This window comes from Mycteria americana, chromosome 8 (assembly GCF_035582795.1).
Source record: "Mycteria americana isolate JAX WOST 10 ecotype Jacksonville Zoo and Gardens chromosome 8, USCA_MyAme_1.0, whole genome shotgun sequence".
Classification (NCBI taxonomy): domain Eukaryota; kingdom Metazoa; phylum Chordata; class Aves; order Ciconiiformes; family Ciconiidae; genus Mycteria; species Mycteria americana.
In genome coordinates, this window is record NC_134372.1 from 30,199,561 (window position 1) to 30,223,756 (window position 24,196).

At 37.7% G+C, this 24,196-nt stretch overlaps 1 protein-coding gene across 2 annotated transcripts in view; it reads right to left on the reverse strand.

The window, feature by feature from the left end:
- Nucleotides 1-3,061: 3,061 nt before the first annotated feature.
- SLC6A2 (solute carrier family 6 member 2) overlaps nucleotides 3,062-24,196 on the reverse strand; it is a 73,737-nt gene continuing 52,602 nt past the window's right edge. For both annotated transcript variants that reach the window (XM_075509744.1, XM_075509743.1), the window contains 6 exons: nucleotides 21,902-22,030; nucleotides 19,065-19,164; nucleotides 10,785-10,885; nucleotides 7,940-8,107; nucleotides 4,727-4,798; nucleotides 3,062-3,125 (listed from right to left, as the gene is read on the reverse strand). In XM_075509744.1, the coding sequence (XP_075365859.1) occupies nucleotides 3,102-3,125; nucleotides 4,727-4,798; nucleotides 7,940-8,107; nucleotides 10,785-10,885; nucleotides 19,065-19,164; nucleotides 21,902-22,030 (594 nt within the window). In that variant the 3' untranslated portion in view covers nucleotides 3,062-3,101. The remainder of the gene's footprint in view (nucleotides 3,126-4,726; nucleotides 4,799-7,939; nucleotides 8,108-10,784; nucleotides 10,886-19,064; nucleotides 19,165-21,901; nucleotides 22,031-24,196) is intronic.

Genomic DNA, 24,196 nt, shown 5'->3' on the forward strand with positions numbered 1-24,196 from the left:
ATTGGGCTGCCTACTCCATCACCATAACTTGCCATCCCATGGGGATATCTGGGAGAGCACCATTCCCCAGAGCGGGTCTCTTCCCACAACAGGTATAGCTGAGGGAAAGTGTGACCTGCTTGGCTGAAAATTCAAGACTGAGTTAGAGGAAGACTTGCAGTTAAACTGCATGGGTGATAAGGACCTGACTGGGTGATTATTTTTTTTTAAACTACAAGTGGTTGAACTGAAGGGAGATGAGTATCTTAGTGGCATTTAGTATTTTCCATATTGAAAATGTATTAGGCAGCGCAAAGCAGGTGCCCAAGAGGAGCTGGGTGCTAGAGCTGTGCCTTCTTATTGGACTGTCTGCACCATATCACTGAGTCGAGGAAAAGAATATAACCTGGTCTTCACAAAGGTATTTGTCATTTGAATGGATGCTAGTTTGTGTCTAAGGGCTTCATTTATCATCCCAGAGGCATGAGGTAGTTGAGCATCTTATTCTGTGGAGAATTGAAGACATTGTTCTTCATCTCTGGGACAGAAGTTGTATTATCTTTGAGGAGACTTCCTTTGGGCAACATCTTGAACTTAAAGCCTAGCTGTGCAGTCATGCAATGTGTATTATCTTTCTTTTTAATTCAGGCTATTTGTGGTAATAAGTTTCCTGCTTTCTCTGATTTGCCTATTGTCTACTGTATAGATTGCAAGTTCTTTGTCTATAAAACCTCAGAACAAGATGGCAATAGCGCAGTGGAGTCCTGAGCTATAAATACTATGCTAAACCTAAGAAGTTATACATTAATAGAAATAAAAATAATGTAGTAGGTAATTGCCTTGTGAGTCGGTATTAAAAATATGATCAAACCCTAACATGCTGGGTAAAGCTGATTTCACTCCCGTGTTAAGATAGCTTTGCTCTTATTTCAGAGCTGAGTGGTGATGAAATGCAACTTTTGCTGCATGGGTTTTGCTATACGGATGGTGGTGATGGGGTGTGTCACAACTGAACATTGATGCAGATTGTTAGCATTTCCTATGATGAACAAACCAAACAATTTATAATGCGACAAGACATTAAAGCTCCATGTTAAAGAGCCCCCAGGAGTTCCAAAACTCAGTAATTTTATCTATGCTAAGAAGCTTTTGAGCCATGCCAAGCCAGTGACTGAAGCAGCTGTATTATTGAAAAGTAAGCTTTATACCAATGAAAAGTTTCTCATGTAGTTTAGCAAACAATAAAAATGGGATTAACTATGAAGTTGGTGAGATGGCTTTTTTGAAGCCCTCAACATATTTTCACTGTTTGGCCTCTTGTGTAATTGTAGAACGAGAACTGCAACATTTGAAATTCCATTATTATTGAAATGTATTTAATAACAGGGTTTAAACAGCTATCAGCCATCAGCTGGGCCAGAAAATATGACTTCCTTTATAATGAGAAGAAAGTATCCTTTGGGTTTAAAACCCTGTTTAAGCAAAACTACTATTTGTCACAGAGACTCTTTAAGAAAAGGACAATACTTGATATGTTTCAAAGTATTGATTATGTTGGAGGAAAAGGATAAATATGGAGAGAAATTTCCCTTCTATTATTTTGAACAGAAATCAATGTTAAATGGAAAAGGTCAAAATCACTTGGGACTTTTAAACTGAGCTATTTTAAAAAAGGAAAAAACCTCTCAACAAAAATTGTATTATAAATAAAAAAGCCCCATCCTTTTAAATGGTCTTTTTAAAAAGAGGAAGCACTACATACATTTAAAAGACAAGCTGAATTGAATGTATAAAGGCAAAAAAATTCAGAGGTAAGGTCCAGAGGTAAACTCTGGGCTGGATTCAGCTGAGAAGCTACTGCCTCTGAAAACTACTATAGATCTAGTGATAAATAAGTACAAGAAATAACTCAAAGCTACCAAATCTAGTGATCACTGGGAAGATACTACAGTGATAAGTGACCATAGAATAAGAACAGCACCCAAATGCAGAATTCATTCTGTATCTTCTACCTTGCATAATGCTACCAGAGAGAAGAGCTGGAATAGTCTTAGAGAGCTGAGTATGCCTAAAATATCCTTCTAAATTATTAAACACAATCTTACTATGGTTTGGTAGGTGAATCCAGGTTAGACTATAATAATAGCATGTTCATAGCAGGAGAATAAAGGCAAAGTTTGGTATTTTGGTGCCTTTGGGTAGAATATGTAATTCTGAAAATCATTCTCTCTTCCTGTGTATTTTACATTATTTATTTGGAACAAAATATAACAAAAAGATGAATGTCTGTCTATTTGCATGTAACTTTCATACTTAGCTGAAAAAGTCTGTGGAGTATGTATCATATGATAAAGCCATTTTAGTTGTTGATATAAGGGAATATATTTTTCATTAAGCACAGCGTGGTATTAAACTGTATTCTGTACTTCGCTATAACAGGAATTCTGTTCCTGCTGCTCTTCAGCTTGTATAATGAAACTGGACAGAAAATGGCATGGACATATACAGACAGCAAAGACAACCTTCTTCACCAAGAGAAGAAACTAATAAACCACTGAAAATGAAGCACTGAGTCTTCACTTCAGAAGGATGCAAACTCATATCCCAAAGGATAGTACGGCAAGAAAGCTAATGACATTAGTACATAGTTAAAGTTGCTCTTTCCTCATAATTGAGATGTATTCTTTCCTTAGATCTAAGAACGTTCTGGTGTTGTTGGTTTAAAATAGGTCGTGGCATGAATATCTGAAGTAATTATTACTGTCAGAAAAGTTTAATTCACTTCTTCATGATAAAAGAGCATTTAACTTATGCTGATTGCTTTTTCTCTGCTCCCCCCTCCTTCACTTCTGCCAACAGCAAAACTCACAAGTTTTGGTCATGTAGGGATCTCATGGCACCAAAGGATATAAGAAAAATTAAACGGAGTCTTTAAAGATCATTTGAAGCCAAGTAATAGAAGGGAGGCCTTGAGAACAGAGAGCAGATGTATTCCCTTAAAGAGTCAGTAGATAAGCTCTGAGCCAGCCTGGTCCAAGCATAGTCGAGGGAGCTTTGAACTTGACTTTTCTGTATACCCAGTTTAGCTTAAAATATTGGCTTTTTCCTCAACCTGTTGGTTGTCATATTGTTAGCCAGTGTTGAAGCTGTAAGGGAACAGAAGTAGTTGTTTAATACATTATTGATTCAAATGATGATAGTGAGAGATGTTTTAAATACATTAGCTGACAAATCTAGAGTTACAAAGAGGTTTCAAAATAACAGATAGATTATAACTAAATTTCTGTGGATTCCAGTTTGCAGTGAGAAATGTGCTGAATATAAAGGCTATTTAATCAGCTCTCAGTTCAGTTTTACAATTCAGAACTGCTGAACACGGAAGAAAATTTTTGTAGTTGTTTGGTAATGGTAGTCAGTGTTTTGTTTATGAACTTAAACATAATGAACAAATCACTAACTATGCTTTAGCAATAACAAAGATATTCCCAGCTGTTCATTGAAGACAGCAACAAATTAATATGCCCTAGTGTTTTACATTGTTTGAGGTATCATTAGGAATTTACTTCAGAATACAATCTCTTCTAATTTAAGTGAAATCCATTTGCTTCCTTTTTGCCATTAGAGATTTGGGTTCAGAAGACTGGTACTGTGTAGGAATAGCTGTTTATAGCCCATTTGCACAGGAACATCTGCCTCTGGAAAAATCAAGTTATTACTTACAGCTGGAACATTAAATCTTTAGACAACTGAGGGCAAGAATAAGGGAAAGAGAAGGCAGGAAGAGGTGCTGTGCTACTACATATTCTTGGCCACATCAAATAAATTGTGGTCATGAAACAGGAAGCCTTTTCTTCCTGCTTCTGGTCGGCATCCCATAAATTTACACTTGGATTATTTCCTTTAAAATTCAAAATTATACTTCAAACAGTATTTTTCAGAGTAAGCAAAAGGCAAATTTCTTTTTGCAATACCAACATACAAACCCCCACTATAAAATCTGGGTCATGTTTTGAGGTGATGTGCATAATTCTAGTTGCTTTCAACTTTGAAGACAGAAAGTGGTCCGGCATGAATGCTGATAAGTGTAACAAGCTTCATATTTGCATCCTTTTTATCTTCTACAAAAAGGACTTTATTTCAATAAGCTCATTTTATTTGCTAAAAGGAAAGCAATGTTTGGAATCCTACAGCATATTTTTCATGGCTGCTTAAGAAGTCTCCAGCAGTGTTTTCAATCAACTGTATGCCTGGGGGGAAAGCCTATTCCACATAACCTAGCACATTATTTCATCGCGGCCATTATGTCTAAGCTCTGACACTGGATATTTGTTTTGCTGTTTACCAGGTGGTATGGCACATAATTGGAGTTTAGGAAACACGACTTCAGATTGCTGTACAATAACTGAGGCAGAGGCTATGAGCTGTTCAAATGCACATGATAGTTTGGAATTACCGTCATCTCTTGGTGAGATCTCACTGTGTTCAGATACAACCTAAAATAGTGGATTCAAATGATCTGTAAAATTGTGGGTTCTGCTTAGTTGAGGAAGGAAGGTGCCAAAAGCCTTCCAACAGAGTTGATGTGTATGGTACTGAGCCTCCTGCATCTTGTCGTGCTGGCAGAAAAAAAGAACCACAGACCTGCAGAGGCATCTGCTATGAGGAGATTGGTGCAAACCTGTAGTTGCTGCTAAAGACAGGAAAGGGTTGGTATCAGGAGAGAAAGCATGGTGAAAGGAGTACAAACCTTAAACTGCCTGACATTTCCTTGGGCCACGAGTTGGTGCTCATTTTCAGGTGTGATGCAGTAAGCTAGTCTCTAAACCAGATGGGAAGAAGAGGAAAAAGTCAGCCATATGAAGTGGGATTATGTCCATAATCCCCAATCTATAATGGGGAAGTAGCATGAACTTTATTTAAAATGGTAACTTAAATCTTTAATATCATTGTATCATGTGCCTTTAACTTAGTCACTGAGAGAACAAGCTTATTATAAGCCCCTTGATATTAGCCTTTAATATAAGAAGCAACAGTAGAAAGTTTATGCAAATACTAAGTCCAAATATTTAGCAAGTGCATATGGAAAAGAACATCAGGAACAAGTTGGTATCACAAGCCTTACATCTCCTAAATTCATACTTTTCTGTTAGTGCTGTAATGAGGTAGACTAGTCCTGGGGGGAGAGGAAGCACACACTGACTCATCTCCTGGCTCATCTCCCTTGTCTACCCTATGCTGTGCCATTTGGGGTCACATGTAGATTTTGGTTTATCATGAACTTTCAACCAACTTAAGGAGTTCTCATTAGATTAAGAGGATACCTTTCCCCATACGTTTTAGAGCCACAATTTAGGGCATCATATTTTATGATAGTTATTTGGATGTAATATACTAGCCTTTTGCTATATTTCTCATGGGTCGACTGAAGAGTTGCTGTCTACCGGAGCTGTAAAAGACAAACCAGAACTTGCTAACACTACAAAGTGAATGAGCAAATGTGGTTTTGGCCAAAGGCTTTTGCATCCCAATATCAGTAAACTTGTGCAAGCTGGCAAAAGCCTGTTGGGCCAGTACAAATTATTCTTCAACACTTAGGTACTACTAAAAATGGGTTTGTAAAGCTCCAGGAATGGAACAAAACAAAGAGCTTATGGAATTGCTGGAAACGAGAGCTAGAAACTGTGCACGACATTGGGATGCTGGAGCTGATGAAAACAGGGCAGGTGAAGAGGAGTTCCCAACATTAAGTGAGGTGACTAATGTTTCAGAAACAAGGCATTTATCTCTTTGGGTCTGCCAGGTCGATGGGAGAGGGATGCGCCCTATCTAGGTGTCGTGGTTTAACCCCAGTCAGCAACTAAGCACCACGCAGCCGCTTGTTCACCCTCCCTGCTCCCGGTGGGATGGGAAAGAGAATCTGAAAAGCACAAGTAAGAAAACTCGTGGACTGAGATAAGAACAGTTTAATAATTGAAATAATAATAACAATAATAATAATAATAATAATAATAATAATAATAATAATAAATTGTAATGAAAAGGAAAATAACAAAAGAGAGAGAGGAACAAAACCGGGGGGGGGGGCGGCAGCGGGGGAATCAAGTGATGCAACCACTCACCACCTGCCAACCGATGCCCAGCCAGTTCCTGAGCAGCAATTGCTGCCCCCTTGGCCAACTCCCCCCAGTATATATGCTGAGCATGACGTCTTATGGTAGGGAATAACCCTTTGGTCAGTTTGGATCAACTATCTTGGCTGTGCCCCCTCCCAGCTTCATGTGCACGTGGCAGAGCATGGGAAGCTGAAAAGTCCTTGACTAGTGTGAGCATTACTTAGCAACAACTAATACATCAGTGTATTATCAACATTATTCTCATCCTAAATCCAAAACACAGCACTATACCAGCTACTACAAAGAAAATTAACTCTATCCCAGCTGAAACCAGGACAGTAGGTAAAGGGTGAGATCCTATTTTCTGCTTTAATTCTCTGTGTGGTGGTGGCCCAGTGATTTCCCCAAAAGCATCAATATCTTGCTACACTATTGTGTAACTCTAGCTGTAGGAAAGGAGAGCAATAGAACTAGGTATAAGTCAGAGAGTCTAGATTACGTTATAATATAACGTGACGGGGCAAAAATTGGTGCTGTATAGTGGTGAGGATTCTTACTTCTGAGCACCATTAGAGGTTTTAAGACTATAGATAATTTACTATGACGGTGATGGTAAAATTAATATGATCAGTGAACCTTAATCCTGTGCTATTTTGAACTGATAAATAAAGAAAAGTACAAGGGGGCTAACTATAAGGAAATACAGATGGGGTTTTTCCCATAGAAACAGGTTTTTTTAAATAGAATTAATATATTAATATTACACAAACATGTAAATGAAGTTAAAAGAACACTATTAAGGTTGCAATGTTAAACTTCTTGCTGTTACACAAATCATTAGAATAAGATGATCACAAATTGTTTCTCCCTCAGTTTCTGCTTTATTCAGTGCACAGACCAGGCATATTATGCATGAAGTGGGTTTATGTAGTGCAAGATGCTGCTATCTAGTACCCTGGTTCTTATACTGAAGTAGTTAAAAAACAACAGGCTAGATGAGACCATAAACGGTGCCTATATCAGAATTGTTTCTTGATTTCCAGATCTATTTCAACACCTTGGTCTACCTTGAATACTAAGTTTCTTCAGGCATTCTGGTATTAGTGATGAAAACAATAGAAAGATCTACATTAATTCTAGCCTTGGCAGAATGTTGAAATAATTCCAGTAAATGGAGGATAAGGATGCATATTTGACAGAGAATATAAAATACGAAGTGGCTGCTGTTAAAGACAGAATACCAGCCTAAATGGAGCTATTGCTGTGACCCAGTAAAGTATTTCTTCTGTCCTTTCTGGACGTCCATTAAATGAACAAACGCCATCCTGAATGCAGGGCTACTTTGGGGGCACATCCCACCCTCCCAGCATGTGGATATGTGTTTAGAGACTCTTATAACACTAAGATAGGAGAGGTCTGAATTAACTTTGTACATATAATAGTTTACAACACTCCAGTATAGAGTCAGAAAGCATACCTTGAACTGAACACTGTTTAGGTAGAGCTGTGTGAAGACCGTACCTCAGAGCTGAATATGAAGATACCATAATTTGTATAACTTTTTTTGTTAATAAGGAAAAAATAATCTCATCCATCAGATTAATTACATGCATCAAAAATAATTTTTCAGGATAATTATGGTGCTTTCTGGAAAGCTAATTTCTGTCTAGAAACTCAAACAGCATGCAGTAATCCTACCTCAAAACTCCAATACATCTGGCAGTTGGATCCAAAAGGTCACTCATAAGTAATAAGTTTTGGGAGTAAGAGAAACAAACTGCCAATTTAGATCCAGCCATTTCATTTCGTAGCATCATTTAATGACATTTTATTAGCGTTCCACTTACTTCTTTAAAGGTCCCACGCACATTCATAAATTTATAGATAATATAGGCAGGCACAAGTATCATTGAAGATAATGCTATTCCCCAGCCAATGCGATTTGCCCAGAGAGGGAACGTGTAGTCATCGTAGGTCAGAGGTTTGAAATTTATTATGCTGACTATCACGACAAACTAGGGAAGAAAGAGTAAAATGAACCACAGTTTTGACATGAAGAAACTTAGTGGAAAACCGATTTAATGTGTTTTATTAGGCAGCCACTCTAAGGTATATTTCAACCCAGCTTTACCATTTACCTTCATGTTTACTTTATGCCTCTTACTGCTTAAACTGTTGAAGTTCTTGATGTATTTACTTGCTGTATTAACAGTTCTTGATGTATTAACAGTTCATTTTAGGTACTCTGGACACAGATTATACGATATTTTGGTGGGAAGATCAGGTGGTTGTCTGCTACTGCCTCATTTAAACTAATGTTACAGATATAAAAAAGGGATTCTGTAGTTAAGAAAAACCTCTGCAGGATCTATTGTTTTTTCCCTTCTTTGTTTCCCAGAGGCATTAGGCTTCATTTAAAAGTTTTGTACCCATTTGTCAATGAGAGGCATGATGCAAACTCTAGCATGATACATTTACTGAAGAAAGGTCAAGCAGCCTTAAGGCCTGGAAAACTAAGTTGTTTTGGTTTTTTTTTTCCTGCTGGTGTTACCCTGTCCAGTACTAGATGCAAGAAGGAAAGAGTGGGACACCATCCTATTTCCCTCTTGTTAAATCCATATGGGTTGTGTAATATGCAGAGTTCTTTGATTTTGTTCTCTGGGCCTCTACGTTCTGCTCCATATAGCAATTTCAAATTAGACTATTTTGAGCCTAGGGTTTCAAAGGCTACACAAGGATAGTAATGGTGTGGGTTAAAGAAAGCTGATAGTGTGAAATCCGGTTAGAAAAATACTAATTCCACTTTGACATTTTTCTTGGGGTGATGTACATAGCTGCAGACAGTATGGAGAAAAAGCTTCAAGGAGATATTTCCTAATACCAGATACCTGACCAACCCCAACTTGTCTTTATCATACAGAGAATTGTATTTATTGTTAGGAACTGCTGTAATACCATACCTGTCCCAAACAAGGGCCACCTTGCACTAAGCACACATGGCATCATTAGAGCAAGAATTATACTTAAGTCTGACAATTTTATAGCCTTTTTCCAAATTATCCTAAACTATATATATATCAAAGAAACGATCTCTGATTTTTTCTTTTGTTTATTATTTGTATTTACTATGCTTATGGTCTCAGTCTCTTCTGGTGAGGCAGTTTGTTTGCTTCATACAGGTGGTATAAAAATGCTGTTTCTTAGATCAAGTGACCAAATTTCTAGAATTTGTATTTTTAAATTATGTAGGCTAATGGTGGACTACCTTCTTTCATGCTAGTGACTATCTGTATAGTTTTCACTTATAAATTACTAAGTTAAACCATTTTGGTCAATTTAACATAATTTGCTTTATTTTCTTAAATGTACTGAGTAATGAACCCAAAAGATAGGCTGTAAGAAGGTAAATTATATTTACTTTTCCCCTATAAATCAAGATTGTAATGTTGCCTTTTAGAAAACTGAGAAAATGCACAGCTGTAACAAAACTGCCCAATGTCCCCTACCCAGTGTTCTCATGGGTTTTAAAATATATTGGTACCCAGTAATTTGATATGTTCCACGTTTAGCACTTTCGGCTAGAAAAAAATCTGTGCATTGTGATGGCTGCAAGATGCATTACATACAGATTCATTCTGACCCTTATGTTTATAGGCTTCAGTAGGAAGGTATTGGGGCCATTTCACCAAGAAATCTTAAGCTACGTGAAGGTTAGACTGCAAATCACTTCAGCTTTCTCTTGCTAGCTTGCTAGAACACTGTTCTTTGTAAAATTTAAATTTTCAACAGTTTCCTAATGTGCAAAACCTAAGGATGCTTGGTGCAGCATTTTTCCGTTCTGCTTGAGTCAGCCTGTTTGAAGTGCTGCAGGATATAGTTCCATACAAGATTCTTCATAGAAGAGTGTTTAAAAGGATAATTAATACATGCTTGGTAAGTGCTTACTGATGAATTGGGGCCAGAAGCTTTTATATATTAAAAAAAAGTGGACCTGAAGGTTGTCATCAAAGCCAACACAGTGTATCTTTGGAATATCAGTACTGCTTTAAGAATGCACAGCTTTTAATGCAATTAATAGTCTCCTAAAATCATAGAGAGGTCAAATTTCCATATTATTCATCCTGATCTTTTGATTTACAAATATACATAGGAAAAAATCCCAATATAAAACTGTAGTTTAGTTCTGAATCTATCCTTTACACAAAGCAACGAAATTCACACTCTGGGATTTTTTGCATGTTAGCTATTCTAAGGTTTCATTCCACAATTTGGGGATCTTGGTATCCTGCAATGAAAAATAAATTCTTGCTAACACAATCTCTTATCTCTGGTTAGTTAATTTTTCCAACAGAATGATTTATGTTTAATATGCATAGATGCTGGGGCGACAGGGAGAACACTGCCTAAGTGTTCAGCGTTCCCTAAGAAAAGCTGCTTTCTTTTAAATCCTGCTAAAGTGAAGGAACAGAAGATGACCACAGCCACAATGAGCTTCTCTTTCACAACTGAAATGTATTATACAAAATATAACCAATGCCATTGAAGAGAAAAAACAATTAAATTGGAGTGTCTTGTGTTCATCCTGACAACATCAGGCATAGCAATGAGTATCTTGCTCTTGGTACCTACTGTATATTCCAGGAAGCAACATACTAGCATTCTTTCCATGATGAAATAATTATCAACACTTACCAATAAAAAAGCAGGGCTAACAAATTTCCAGCACAATCTCCAGTAGAGGCCTGGCTTGAAGCCCATCATTTGTTGGATATCTTCACTGAATCTGTCCACACCTAGAAGGGATGTGAACATTAGACTGGTGTCAATCTAGACTGATGAGATGCTGGCATACCCAAAACCACTAAAAAAGCAGACAATAATGACTTCCAAATCATAAGACATATAACAACATTGATCTCTTTTCAATGACTAGATGTGTCTTTTGACATCACTGTATCCAAGACTTAAATGCCTGTGAGCACTTAAGGTCTGTTGCAAATAGCTTTACCATTGGAAAGTGGCATTTCACAAATATCTAGAATTTAAGTTGTGAATGGGACACACATTTTTTTAATAGTTGTGGACTATTGTAACCTAATTACTCAATACTATTATGAGTACACTGAAGGAGAACCCAGACCCTTACTCACACAAACTGCTTACTGATTATGAGGTAGATTCATACAATTCTTAATTTATCAAAGGAGGCTTATTTGTTCCACTTAATGACATACTTTACTTATCTTTCAGTGTTTCACTAAATACCACAGAATGTTCATTATATCTATGACAAATGTAATTTCATCTTTTATCCCCTTTCCAAGGAACTGGGTAGATGCTGCTTGTGTTCAGTGTAAGTATGTACAAAACTACATTAGCTAGAAACAGGTGGCCTTTTTTAGAGTATCTGGTGTGTTTTTGAAAATTGTAATACCAACTAGAATTTTCTAAAATTGTTACTTCTGTATGCATCTAAATATCTAGTAATGTAGCTGTTGTAGATACCTTAGAAGACACATGATCTGTTCATGTCAGTAAAAACCAAGAGTAGGCAGAAATTTTACCTGCTGCAGTAATTAAGACAGCAGAGGATAACATGAAAATTATTAAATGAAGACATAGATCAAAGATAAGTCTTGCTAATTGTACCAGGAATATAGAATATGGGTTTAGAAACACGGATGGCTTGATTGCTTGATTATTATTGAAACCTTGATAGTAACATAGAATATTTCAGTATAAGAATTTGTATATTTAGCATGCAAGAAGTAATGTACAAGAAATCTAATTTTTTTTTTTTTTTTTTTTTTACTCTAGTAGTATTAATTCAAGTTAACTTGCATGCTTTGGACTTTCTGGAAATACTCTAGTCTTCAGTGGGACATTTTCCATCTTCCATGTTTATTGAAACACTTTTTTGCATTAAGTAATTTACTATGCAAAGAAAATATGCATTTTATAGTGACTGTAAAATGTCCCTTTGAATGGTAGCTTCTTTCCAGTTTTTCTTATTGATTCTATTCTGGTTGAACTGCCCAGTATGAGGTATCTTGCAAAAGTTTAATCTAAGCCCATGCTATTTTCCACGCTGTATTTTAGAATGGGATGGTTATTGCTGATATAAAAAGGGGGGGGGGAATGGGGAAACTTCTCAGTTTTCTTTAAAAAGAAAACAATCCCTGACTTTACTCCTTAGAGACATTGGCTCACAGAGAAGTAGTTCTCTCTAGTGCAATCTGTCCTGTCAGATTTACTAGTCTGTAATTTATTATACTTGATGTGTTCGGGAAGTTTACTTTTAATCCTGAACCCTATTAGGTAAACAGCAGAAATGCAGCTGTTTGCCATGCATATTTGTTCATTAAAGGGATGTGTAGTTTACCATAATTGTTTCTCTTCATGTAGATAAGTTCAGTAGGATTTATTTAATGTATTTAATGTAAATAATTAGGACAGCTTGGGTCAGTCCGTTATATGCAGCCAGGGTGTAATGTATTTACAAGGTCTGGACACTTGAGTGTAAACTTTGATTTCCACCCCCCCAATATTATGTACAGGTGAAGCAAAGTAGCCAAAAGGATCTGCAAATGCTCTTTAAATTTAATCTAGTTCTATTTGCAGTGCCTTCTGTGAACTTTGAAGTGACTGAATTTCAACTGCTATGAATACTAAGTGACATTTATCATTGTGCAGGAGGTCAAAGACAAGGACTAGATATCTCCAAAAATTTTATTCATAGGTTTCCAGACAGATGTACCTGGAGCTCAAACAGTGCTTTGTGTTCAATTTCTACGGAAAATGGGGGATAAGTAGTCCATGCTCTCAGACTGCTTTTTGAACAGCATAGTTTTTCAATACTATGTCTTCTTCAAATAACTGTTCTAAGAATCAACCTGTAATAGCTATAGCTACAGATGATGGTACCTGTAGGTCTTGTTTTTTTCCAGTTCTTGAAAGCATTTACCCAGTTTTTTTGTGATTCTGTAGGATAAACTGAAACTGTGGGTGACTCAGTTAGTTACAGGAAGGAACTGGTGTACCACAAACAAAACTCTAGATTACTTGCTGGAGACCTGGCATTCAATATGGAAATTATCTGCTTGCTTTTCCAGTGAAAAACAAGTAAGAGATACTTAAATTTATCATCGGATCCTGGTTAAATACACTGAACCCAAAGAGAATTTCAGTGTAATTTCTGAACTAATAAATACTGCAGCTGCCTGAGAATGTCTCCACTGTAATGGTCTATTAAATGGCACAGAAAATTTGGCCCATTCTCTATGTACATAATATTGTGTTGTCAAGGGAATTAAATCAATATGCAAAAAAGAGCAGATTAGGAAGAAATTGAAAAGTAGATTTGGCTATAAATGCAAGTTACCCTCTTCATATTGGGACAACCTTCTTTCGTCTCAGTGATGCAGAGGTCAGAGCTCAGATACAATGAAAGTCTACATGTTACCAGTACCTCCTGCACCCACTGCCTGCTAGACCTTTGTAAGTCATGTTGCTGTATAGGCTCAGCCAATGGCTTCAGAACCACTCACTTGCACAGAAGCCCTTGAGCAGGTCCTGGCCCTGACATGAAACTGCTCAGTGGCTGTAGCTGAAATAATTTGTGGGCATGTTTCCAAAAAGTAGTGTCATAGTCATAGCTCCAACAATCATTTGAATCCCTACAAGCAATCTTTGTATGTGTTATTTTCCTCTCCTGTCTTGTTTAACTATGTGATATATAGTATTCTTTTATATGCTTGGAATTTTTTTTTTTATTTGAAAAGTAAAAATTAGTAATAATGCCTTTAATGCCATACATACGATTTAAATGAATCAAAGAAATCAAATTAACTCCACTGAAATAATATACTAGTAAGAAAAAAGGTATATTGAATCAATCTTCAAGTTATTTTGCACTTAATTCCCTTTCCATGTGAATGTTCCTTCACTGTTTGTTCCCCCCCCCCATATTGAGTTTTACTTCTGTGGATGTGCATGGCTGTGTATGAGCTCACACAGTTTTTATGCAAATGAAGAGTTGTAGTGAAACTGCTTCATTGATCCATCCTATATTTTCACCCTTGGGAATTACAGTAAATCACAGAACCATCAAATTATTCCTGTTGGAGGAGTTCTTGGGAGGTCTCTAGTTCAGCCTCTTGCTCAAATCAAGGTCAGCACAATTCAGAACAGCTTTCTCATGGCTTTGTCCAGTTGAGTCTTGCAAACCTCCAAGAACAGAGTCAGCAAGCACTCTCTGGGCAAACTGTTCCAATGTTTAATTATCCTTATATAGAAAAATGATTTTCCTCCTTTCAATTTGATCATGGTCCTCTGTCCTCCCATTGTGCACCTCAGTGAAAACGTGACTCTCTTTCTTGATAACTTCCTTGTAGGTATTGCAAGGCCACTATCAGGTCCTCCCTAAGCTTTCTCCAGGCTAAATATAAGCTCAGTTCTCAGACTTTCTTCACAGGGCATGTGCTCCAGCTCCTGAATGTCTTGGTGGCCCACCACTGGACTCTCTCCAGTTTAACACCACCTTCTTTTACTGAAGGTTAAAAACAGGACACAGTGTTCCAGGTGCAGTCTAACAAGTGCCAAGTAAGAGCATAATCACTTCCTTAATCTCCTGGTTATGCTTCTGTTACAGCTTAGTATGCTGTTGGCCTTCATATGCTGACAGGTCACTCTTCTGACTCATTTAGCCTGCTGTACGTATCCCCAAGCAGCTCATCTTTGAGTGCAAGTAACAAATCCAGAAGAGTGTCACTTCTGGTTTGTCCACCTAGCATCTATGCTGAGAAGTTGCTGCTGATACCTTCATCTCTAAGAACCAGGGTCTGATCTGGACACTACTTTAAGTGGCCTAAAGAAGGCTTCTTCCACTTTCTGACCCTGATCAGGTGCTCTGTAACAATATTCCCCACAATGTCACCCTTGCTGGCCTCTGCCCTGACCCACAAGCACTCAGCCATCCCATCATCCATTCACTACATTTCAGTTGCTCTTCTGCACATAAAGATGACACCTGCCCCCTGCTTCTGTCCTACCAAGGATGTATCTATCAAATGCAGAACCCAAGGCATACAAGCCCTCCTCCAGGAGAAGATGAAGAAAGACATTGCTTTTTTCACGCAGTTCAGTGATCGTTGGTGTTGGGAACATGAGAAAGAAGGGATAAAAAGAATATGAAAGCCATTGTGTGGTGTTCATTTGCAAATCCTGCGGAGCACAAAACAAGGTATCTATTGATTAGCCATGTAGTGAATTAACAACAACCATCACTTTTTGTTCCTGAGTCTCCTTTCTAGCTCTGGAGCAATACTGATATTCATTGGTGGTGACCCTCACCTGCTGGCAGTAAGAGAGTAAGCCATACAAGTACCATTCCCAAAGAAGGGCAGCTGTGCTACTGTAAAAGCAAGGAGAACAGTAGGAAACATTTCCCCACCATGGCAGTGCAGTAAGCTCTCCAAGTTGGTTTGCCCCATTTGTATTTCCATTCTATGGAAATGGGTGCATTCATACATTGTGTCTCATGCCAGGCACACATCCATACAAAATCTGTGCATTTGTGAGCAAAGATGAGTTCCAGCAGTTAGTACTTGGTTAATTTCTTTCCCTTTTGCAAAATCAAACCATCAACCTTAGATTTTTTTCAAATAAATGCACCTTTTGGTCTGAAATTTCAGACTAAGGGATCTTTTTTTGAAATTATTAAAGTAAATGAAAGCAATGAGATTACGGGTGAGGATGAAGACCATTGCTAGCTCATACTGAGTTTATTCTAGTCATTCAGGGAGATGTTCACATTAAAATCTGAGTAGAGATTTTCATGCAAGTGGAACCGAAGAGCAGTTTTGTGTCAGTGGGAGAGACATCTGGCTTTTCTTAGAACATTCACCAGAGGGATGATATCAGGGTTGCACAAGAGGAAAAATGGTAACAAGCTAGCAGTCATAACTAAAATACCTCTGCATAGTAAAACAAACTAGCTCTCCCTTCCCTTACACATACACGTGGCCTTTGCAAGAAGAAACTTCACAGTAAGTGGTCATAGGTATAATTTGAACTAAATTTCCACCTTTTTGGTCTGTGCCAAAATGTCAGTGCTTGCCTTCAGGCTGACTTAATATTCAGCTGGGTCATTAAGGCAACTGGGATCTATCAGAAAAAAAGAGGTAGACAAGACCATGCCAGATTTAATCAGTTTAAATAGCACCCCGGGGCTGTAATAAGTTCTTTATAAAGCAACAGGTCATGCTGTGTCAGTAAAACCATCTGTCAGCTGCTTAAGACAAATGAGTAGATATTTTCTGGTTATGGGGAGGCAGGAGGGAGAAAGGAAAGGATGATAAAGGACAGAAGGTGCAACAAATAAACAAAACTTGACTAGCCTTGGCTTAGTCTGTGAACCACATACAAAGCACAGCTATTGTAAAGTGCAGTAAATCCCATTTTAATAGCAGCTCATAATAACTTGCCCATACTAACTGAATAGTATTTTTATGCCTCTGCTTCCAAGCTAAGCTATGATCACTCTTCTGCATTCGGCTCTTTTACAGGGATTGAAGACAGTTGTCTGTGAAATCTAGTGCCTCCACTATTTTGAGAGAGAACAGCATATAAGCTGCTAGCTCCCTGCTGATGTTGGGTGACAAAATTAGTACATTAAAGCTAAAAACTATTTCTTTAGTAGATTGAACAGCTTTATGCATGAATGCTGTTCTTTCACCTCATTCACTCATCAACAGTTTTTAACTGCAAGCGAGAGTTTGTTTGACTAGAAGAATATGGTGGCGCAGCATGGATAGATAAATAAGTGACTGAGGGTGGTAAATGGCAGTAAGAATGATAATGTCTACGAACCTTCTGAATCATATGTTAACTATAAACACTATCTCTGAATAGGAGTGAAGATGACTTTCAGGGGAAGAACAATCTTATTGGGGATCAGGGCAGCTAGGTCAATACGGACTTCAATGGGAAGAAGATTTGCAGGCTGCTGTGACATTGAAACCTGGTAATAATGAAAAGAGTTGTGACCAACCAGAAAGTATTACATGAGAATTAAGAGGAGATGAAGGAGAAAAACAAGAGCTTGAGAAACTTGATTAATCTAGCAGCAAGCAATTTCAGATATAACTGATAGTTTGGACTGTTGCAGTGAGATGACTTGTATAAGACCTAAGATGGAGAATCCTATTGCTTTACTTGGGAGAAAATGAGATATTCTTTTTGGGGTCCTTATAATTTTACTAACCCTGTCTGTGACAAGATAAAGAACTGATAGCATTCTCCCCAAAAGAAAGGAAAAATCACTTTCACTGTTTCTTTAGCAAGATATGCCTAATTCAGATTAAATTATGACTTGATTTTTTTCTGCTTGCTTTGGTGACTTAACAGCACTTTGTAATTTCTGCTCTTCTGCAGGCAGCATCTTTTCCAGTGAGTAAGCTTGAGGCTATGAATTGCCCTACCTTCCTATCTGATAGGGGAAATTTTGAACTCTGGGTCAGTGTTAGAACATAAAAAGTACTCCTCTAGGCTGGGGATGTAGGGGAGAATGGAAATGCTTGAAACACTGACTTCAGATACTTATAAACACCTCACCTATTAAATGCTGAATTAGGGATGGGTAGAACACCCACGGGACAGATACCCCCTCATAACTTTATAGGAGGTTTAGCAGGCTATATATATAATCAAATATTCAAATATTTCTACTGTAAGTAATATTCAGTTTAACCTCTTTGTTTCACTTCTTTGAGAGTAGTAGTAGTCAACTTCATCACTTATAGCAGAGGATTGTTTTTTTTTTCCTTGGTGAAATTAGACAATGCAGGACACTTCACAAGACTCTGAAGTTCCTGGAGGCTAAGGGCTGAGCTCAGGCAGACTCAGTGTCCTACTATTTTGCCAAAGTCAGCGTTGTGGCGGAAAGCACAACTTCATTTTGTTGGGTTTTTCCCAGTTAAGGTTATCCAAGTGCATTCATATGGATTTAGAGCAGTGAATGTGGCTGGCTGCCATCACTGTGGTCATTTATACAGTGGGAAAGAAATGTTTTTCGTCTTTCTTATGAAACTTGTGTATCGAGTGTCCTCCTTTTTATTTATGTTACTTTAGGGAGGAGAAAAATATTAAAGACCAAATAAGGCCAGGGAAATTATTTAATAAGCTGGGCACATCTTCTGAGTCCTGACGTAAATTGAGCCATATTTTTTTTTCAGGGTACTGTAGCATATCACTTCACTCTGGTTGGCATACAGTGATTCCAGCCTAGTGCCAGAGATCAACTGAATACTCTAAAGCCTGCCATATTGAGCATAAAACAAATTACTGCACTATTTTTGTGGCATAAATTAGTATGAAATACTAGAAATAGTATTATTTCTGGTATCTAGGATGTTCGGTATTCCATACCATGCTATGAAATAAGATAAATTTTAAACCACTACTGTTTTACAATTCAGTAGAATATTGTCTCAAACAAAAGGGACTAATGTAGGAATTATTATAACTCTCTAAAGACAAACTACCTTTATTTGTATTGCATGGCGGAGCTTGAGATTGGTCCTGGGGAAATCATGGAAAGGAGGAACAGGTGAGCCTGTATTTAGGCTAATCTACTTGCTTTGAAACTACCAGGTATAAACCTGCTACTGCAGGTCATCAGCTGTGTTAACAGCTGCAAAGTACTGGCGAAAGTAGCAACATTTCCATCCCAGTGCAGTCTCCTTCACAAGGCAGTTTTCTTTGGCTTTGTGCAGGGTTTTAAAGTTTGGCCCACTGAATGTCTGGATTCCTGTCACTATTCATAAATCAGATGAAAATCACTATATGAAACCTGGCTTGTCATGGTTTCATGTATACAAGGCTGTGCTGTTTTCCCTTAAAACAATGTGTAAGCCTGTCAAGAGCACTTGGAATTTTAGAAAAGATTTTGCAGGTGCAAAATGAAGTGCTTACCATAAAACCAGGAAACTCCAATTGCCTCCATTAGAACAGCAAACAATATTGAAGTCCCAGCTGCAAATGTGTCCAGGAGTGTGAGCACATAAATTCCACCCTAGGATTGAAGAGTTAAAAGATGCAACAAAGTGAAGTCACAAATAGAATCATCTCAGGAGTTTAGTATCTAGTTAACAGAAATCTGCTTTACTTGAAACATTATCTTAACCCAAGTATTTTAATATGGAGCTGATGCTGCAGACATGGGCTCATATTTGCATACAAAATAGTGGAATCAGACTTGTAACTCTTTAAAAGAGGCTTCCTTTCACCTATGTCCTCACTGAACTGGGAAACAGAAGCCTCAGCTTAGCATGATTAATGGGTCCTCTTTGCACTCAGTGTTTTCAGTGGAAGTTCAAGGCACTGGCTGTTCGGGGGAATGCTCAGCAGCTTGTAGGACAGAGCCTGTCTACAGCAGTTAAATGAAGATCTTCCTAAGTCATTGGCAGGAATGGTGCACTACAAGAGTTTCCACAAGCCATTATCACTCTGTTCCTAAGGCCAATTATTCTGTAGTCCAGTGAATCTGCAGTCTTAGACTGATGTCTCCTTTTCCCAGAGTGCCTGCGTTTCTGTTCCAATGTTCCTGCAAAGGGAACAGTTGCATGTTAAGTCTGTTACCAGCCCAGTGTGGAAGCAGCTTTGACCTCTTTAGCTCCTTTGCTGTGGTAATGGCAAGCCTTTGCTCAGTGGAGAGAGCAAACCAGATCATCTTCCTTCACAACAGCACATTTCTGTTCTTCAGTGGTTCATGACTGAGAACTGTAAATGCATTTACTAAAGTCTTGTTTCACTGATTTTTTTTTTTTTTTTTTTTTTTTAGCTGTAGTTTGACTGCTTTTTACCTCATTTTACAGTGTGGTATGAATTTGTGTAAATTACTGCTCATTTTATTTAGTTCAGGCTAATGAGGAATGGAAGACCACGGTATGTTTACTTGTTTCAAAATGAAGCTGAATAATGTGTTTCAGGGCATTCTTTGTCACATGTAAACAAGTGAAATGTTTGCAGTTGCTGTAGATTTTTGTTAAAATCTTTTTTTACAACCAAACTTAATCTGACTATGCCTGTTCCGAAGGGGAAGAACAAAGGAATTGTTTTGCATGTTTTTACCAATGGTACAAATAGCACTTGTACTATTTAGAACTCTAGGTGATTTTAATCTCTGCAATCAATCAGTTTTCTTTTTTCTTATAAAAAGATGGTTTTCTGAAACAGCTGTGCACATTTACAAAAATAGAGAGAACAGTACTTAGGCCTTGCCTAGGTTTTTAATTCTGTGGGGACTTGTCTGGAAACTGAATGAACTTTGGTTGTTGTGTTAGAAAGAAAATGTTGCTTATTGAATGATATTTGAGTTTGACCTCTTGTTTTTGTTCTACACCTGCTCTAAATGAATGCTTTTGCTATCAAATGAATGACAAATACGGTTTTGCAAGAAACATGTTTTGAAAACACAGCCTTAAAATGTCAGTGGACAACGTCAAACAGATTAATGTGATGGTATCACAAGGGTTTTTCTTTGTATTTTGTACACATTAGAAATATTCTTCTTCAGTTATGTGAACCAATACATTTGGACAAGTCTGGGCAGTTTTGTGCATTCCAGCTGGTGGGGTGGACTTAAGTCTATGAACAGGCACCATTGTTTAAAAGCTAGAGCTAGGTTGTTATCTTGAACTGCTTTAGCTCACTTGAAGGTAGTGGAATCGCACCCATTGGCACCTGTTCTGGTTCTTAACCACTGAGTTTGTTCTGATCTTGAACTTCAGGAAATTTTATTCCAGATGAAACTTTGAGCATGGGATGAGCATGTTCAATTCTTTAAGTAACAATGGAGATAGCATGGTACTAAAAGGATAGGTATTTTAAATGATATATCTATTTTTAGTGTCTCAAATATTTTCCAGTTTGAGGAAACTAGCGTAAAAATATTGGGGTATTCTTTTAGTGTAAAAAGAGCTTTGTTGTTGATAAACTTATGCCGTTTCAGTAACCTCAATAGATCTGGAAACCATTTCTAGGAAGGAGAGAGGTTCAGCACATCTGCTTTCATGGTGGCTACCTCAAGTTTGAGTTGTTTTCTGACACTTTTGGCATCTTTGCTTACAGGGCTTTTTGCTTTTTTGTCAGGGGGAAAAAAAAAAAAGGAAAGTTCTCTCCAACCTAGAGCACTGTGATTCTCATCCTTTAATTAATTGTCAAAAGCGTGGTGAGGCAAATCATTCAGGATTATGGTAAATACAGGTTACTAGATGTTCAGGATAGGTTATCTGTGTGTTTTTATGATGTTAAGAGTAAGAGATAAGATCTAGGTACATGAAGGAACATTAAGAAACACATCAGGGAGAGGAGATCACTATTCTAAACTCCTTTCACAAGAAGTGAATGCTTCTTATTTGCTTCAGGACGAGAATAGCCAGATGACTAAAGGTCTGGTCACTTGAAATCCTTAGCTCCTCACACAGGAATAAGCACTCAACACGTTTCCATTTAATGTGATTTTTTTAAAAAACAAACAAACAAACACACAAAACCAAACAAAAACAACAGTAGCACAGACAGTTCTTTGGAACAAAGACTTGTAGGTTCGGTTGATAGCTACCAATCTTGTACAAAAAAGCAGAGAAGCTTCATGTACCTAAGACTAAAAGTAATGTTCTGACCATAAAGTTGTTCAAGAATTAAAATTTACAACAGAAGTAGTCACCTGAGCCTATTCATATTTCTATCTGATGAGGTTAACTGCATTTTTAAGGTAGCTTGTTCATGGAAACTTTTGTTGTACTTACATTGGTGATGCAAAAAAGGGCAAGTAGGAAAGTGCCAAAAGAAACACCAAAGGTGAAGAGCTTTCTATGGTGCTTCAGAATTTGGAAATCATCTGCCAAGCCAGTGATGACAGCCTCCATTCCGCCCATCTGAGGAAGGGAAAGCAAGAGCTCTGATTAAATGCTAATGACTGTTCTAAATACAGATCGAAGAATGTAAAGCAGCTTGTATGATTAATTCCCAACCACTGTATGATTTCTGACATTTCAGCTGTAAATCACTGGTGTTCTGAGGTATAATTTATTTTCTTGTGGTAGAGAACTGAGTCAGGGAACTGGACATCAAGTGCCATGGTTGGTGGCTCGATAGGTATATCTTCTGTGGACCCTTTGCTGACTCACCAGGATAGTAAGTAGACAGTACTTTGGGAAAAAGAATATACATTTTAATATACTTTGGGGAAAAAGTTGGTAGCTTAAGTAACCAAACTCCTTAAGAGATTCCTAATATAAAGACAGACACAACAAACACCTAGGGGAAATGTACTGAACGAAGATTCAGTTTAGCCATTGATTAACCAAATCCAGTTTGGCAAAAATCTTTACAGACCTGGAAGAATCACTACATAGGAAGCTTGACGTAATTTTTTTTGTTGACTATGTGAAAGAATTTTACTTTGTTTTCTAAAGTTAATGCTGAACATTAGCCATTGTTTTGCAATATAGGAAAGGTACTTTCCAAGTTTTCATTGAAATTGATGGGTTATGCAGGTTGTTATGAATTTTAATATTTCTTTCCACCAATGACAGCATTCTCTGCCCCCCCCCAAGTTGTGACAATTAATTCCAGTCTCCTGTCATGATAAATTTATTTAATGTTTTGGGGAGGCTGGATTCCATGCTTTTTCTGATGCTGAAAGATCATGGCAAGATCTGGAGTGCTTGGTGCAATACAATAGTTGGTTAGCAGGTGCTGGCATAGCCTGTCCCTTTCCTGTAAGAATTTGATGCAACCGACATCTCTGGTTGAAATCAGTAGCAGAGAATTATCTCTCTAGAATTTGAATGATTCCTGTCTAGAGCCAAATTGCTGGGGGCAGTGGACCTGTTTTGGTTTTTTTAAAGGTAACTAATGTTCACAAGTAAAATTTCCCAAAACGTAGTGTAGGCTTGTATTTCCTAATGTCTGGGAGAGTCATCAGTGAGTGCCCTGCAGTTAAGATGGGTTAATATTTGATGTTCTCAGAAGTTGTTACCATGTTGGCACTTAAATGGTCTTGGAGAAGTTGAAAATGGGAAGAGACAGCTTGGATTATTTTGGCTAAGGACCACTTATTAATGTATCACAATTTGTTCCCCTTGTTAATTCCCTATGCCAAGCTAGATACCTACTCCAAAAATGTTTACAAACATTTGTTCCATTTTCTGTCCCTTTCATTGTTGCTTGCTTAAACTTGCACGATCAGATTTCTCTTTGCTGAAACACTTTGACAGTTCCATTTTTGTATAGATGTCTGTATTTCTGTGCCAGTGCAGGCTTATATGCATGAATAAAACTATTCATATGTAATTCTTCCTCTTTAGCTTTGGGGTTATTTGATCTTTTTTTTTTTTAGCTTTAAAAATTTTAATTTTCCCTTCAGGGGCTTGATCAGTCAGTTGTGGGGGAAGAGTTGAGAAGACCACCATAAAAAATACTGCATGACCTGAGTTTTCTTAGGTAAAGGATGAAGAATCCTGAACAAAACATGAACAAGCAAATCCCTCCCCTTTTAGAAAGAAACAACTAAACTTGGCCACAGTTCATCAGTTCATAGTATTTCAATTAGCTCCACAAGAAAAAGCTTTCTCCACTTGTAGGAAAAGCCCTGTGTCTTCATCACTCAAATGTTTCTTTACATTGCCTTAAATTTACTGCTGTTGCAAAGTTAATTGTTTTGGACCTAAGCACTTCTGAGCATGTATTTTCTTCTTCTTAATTCTGCCCTGTTCCTACTGGTCATTCATGCCCTTCCACTGTGCTAAACCCTTCCTTTCCATGCTTCATGTTTGCTTACAGCGGAAAAATGGCCAAGCTACAAACCCAGATATAATCTTGCCTCAAACTTTTGAATAAGGATCCAGATCTTAGTGTGTAAAGACAAACTTCATTGAACCTGAGCTGGAATCCAAAAATCCAAACACTTCGGAAACATTTAGACCCGAATCTGGCCTTTACAGCTCAGACCTCACTCCACAAGATCTCATTCAGCTCTTTGCCAATGATTATCAAAGCTTCCTGTTGCAACCTCATTTTTCTTAGTTTTGCTCTCCTCC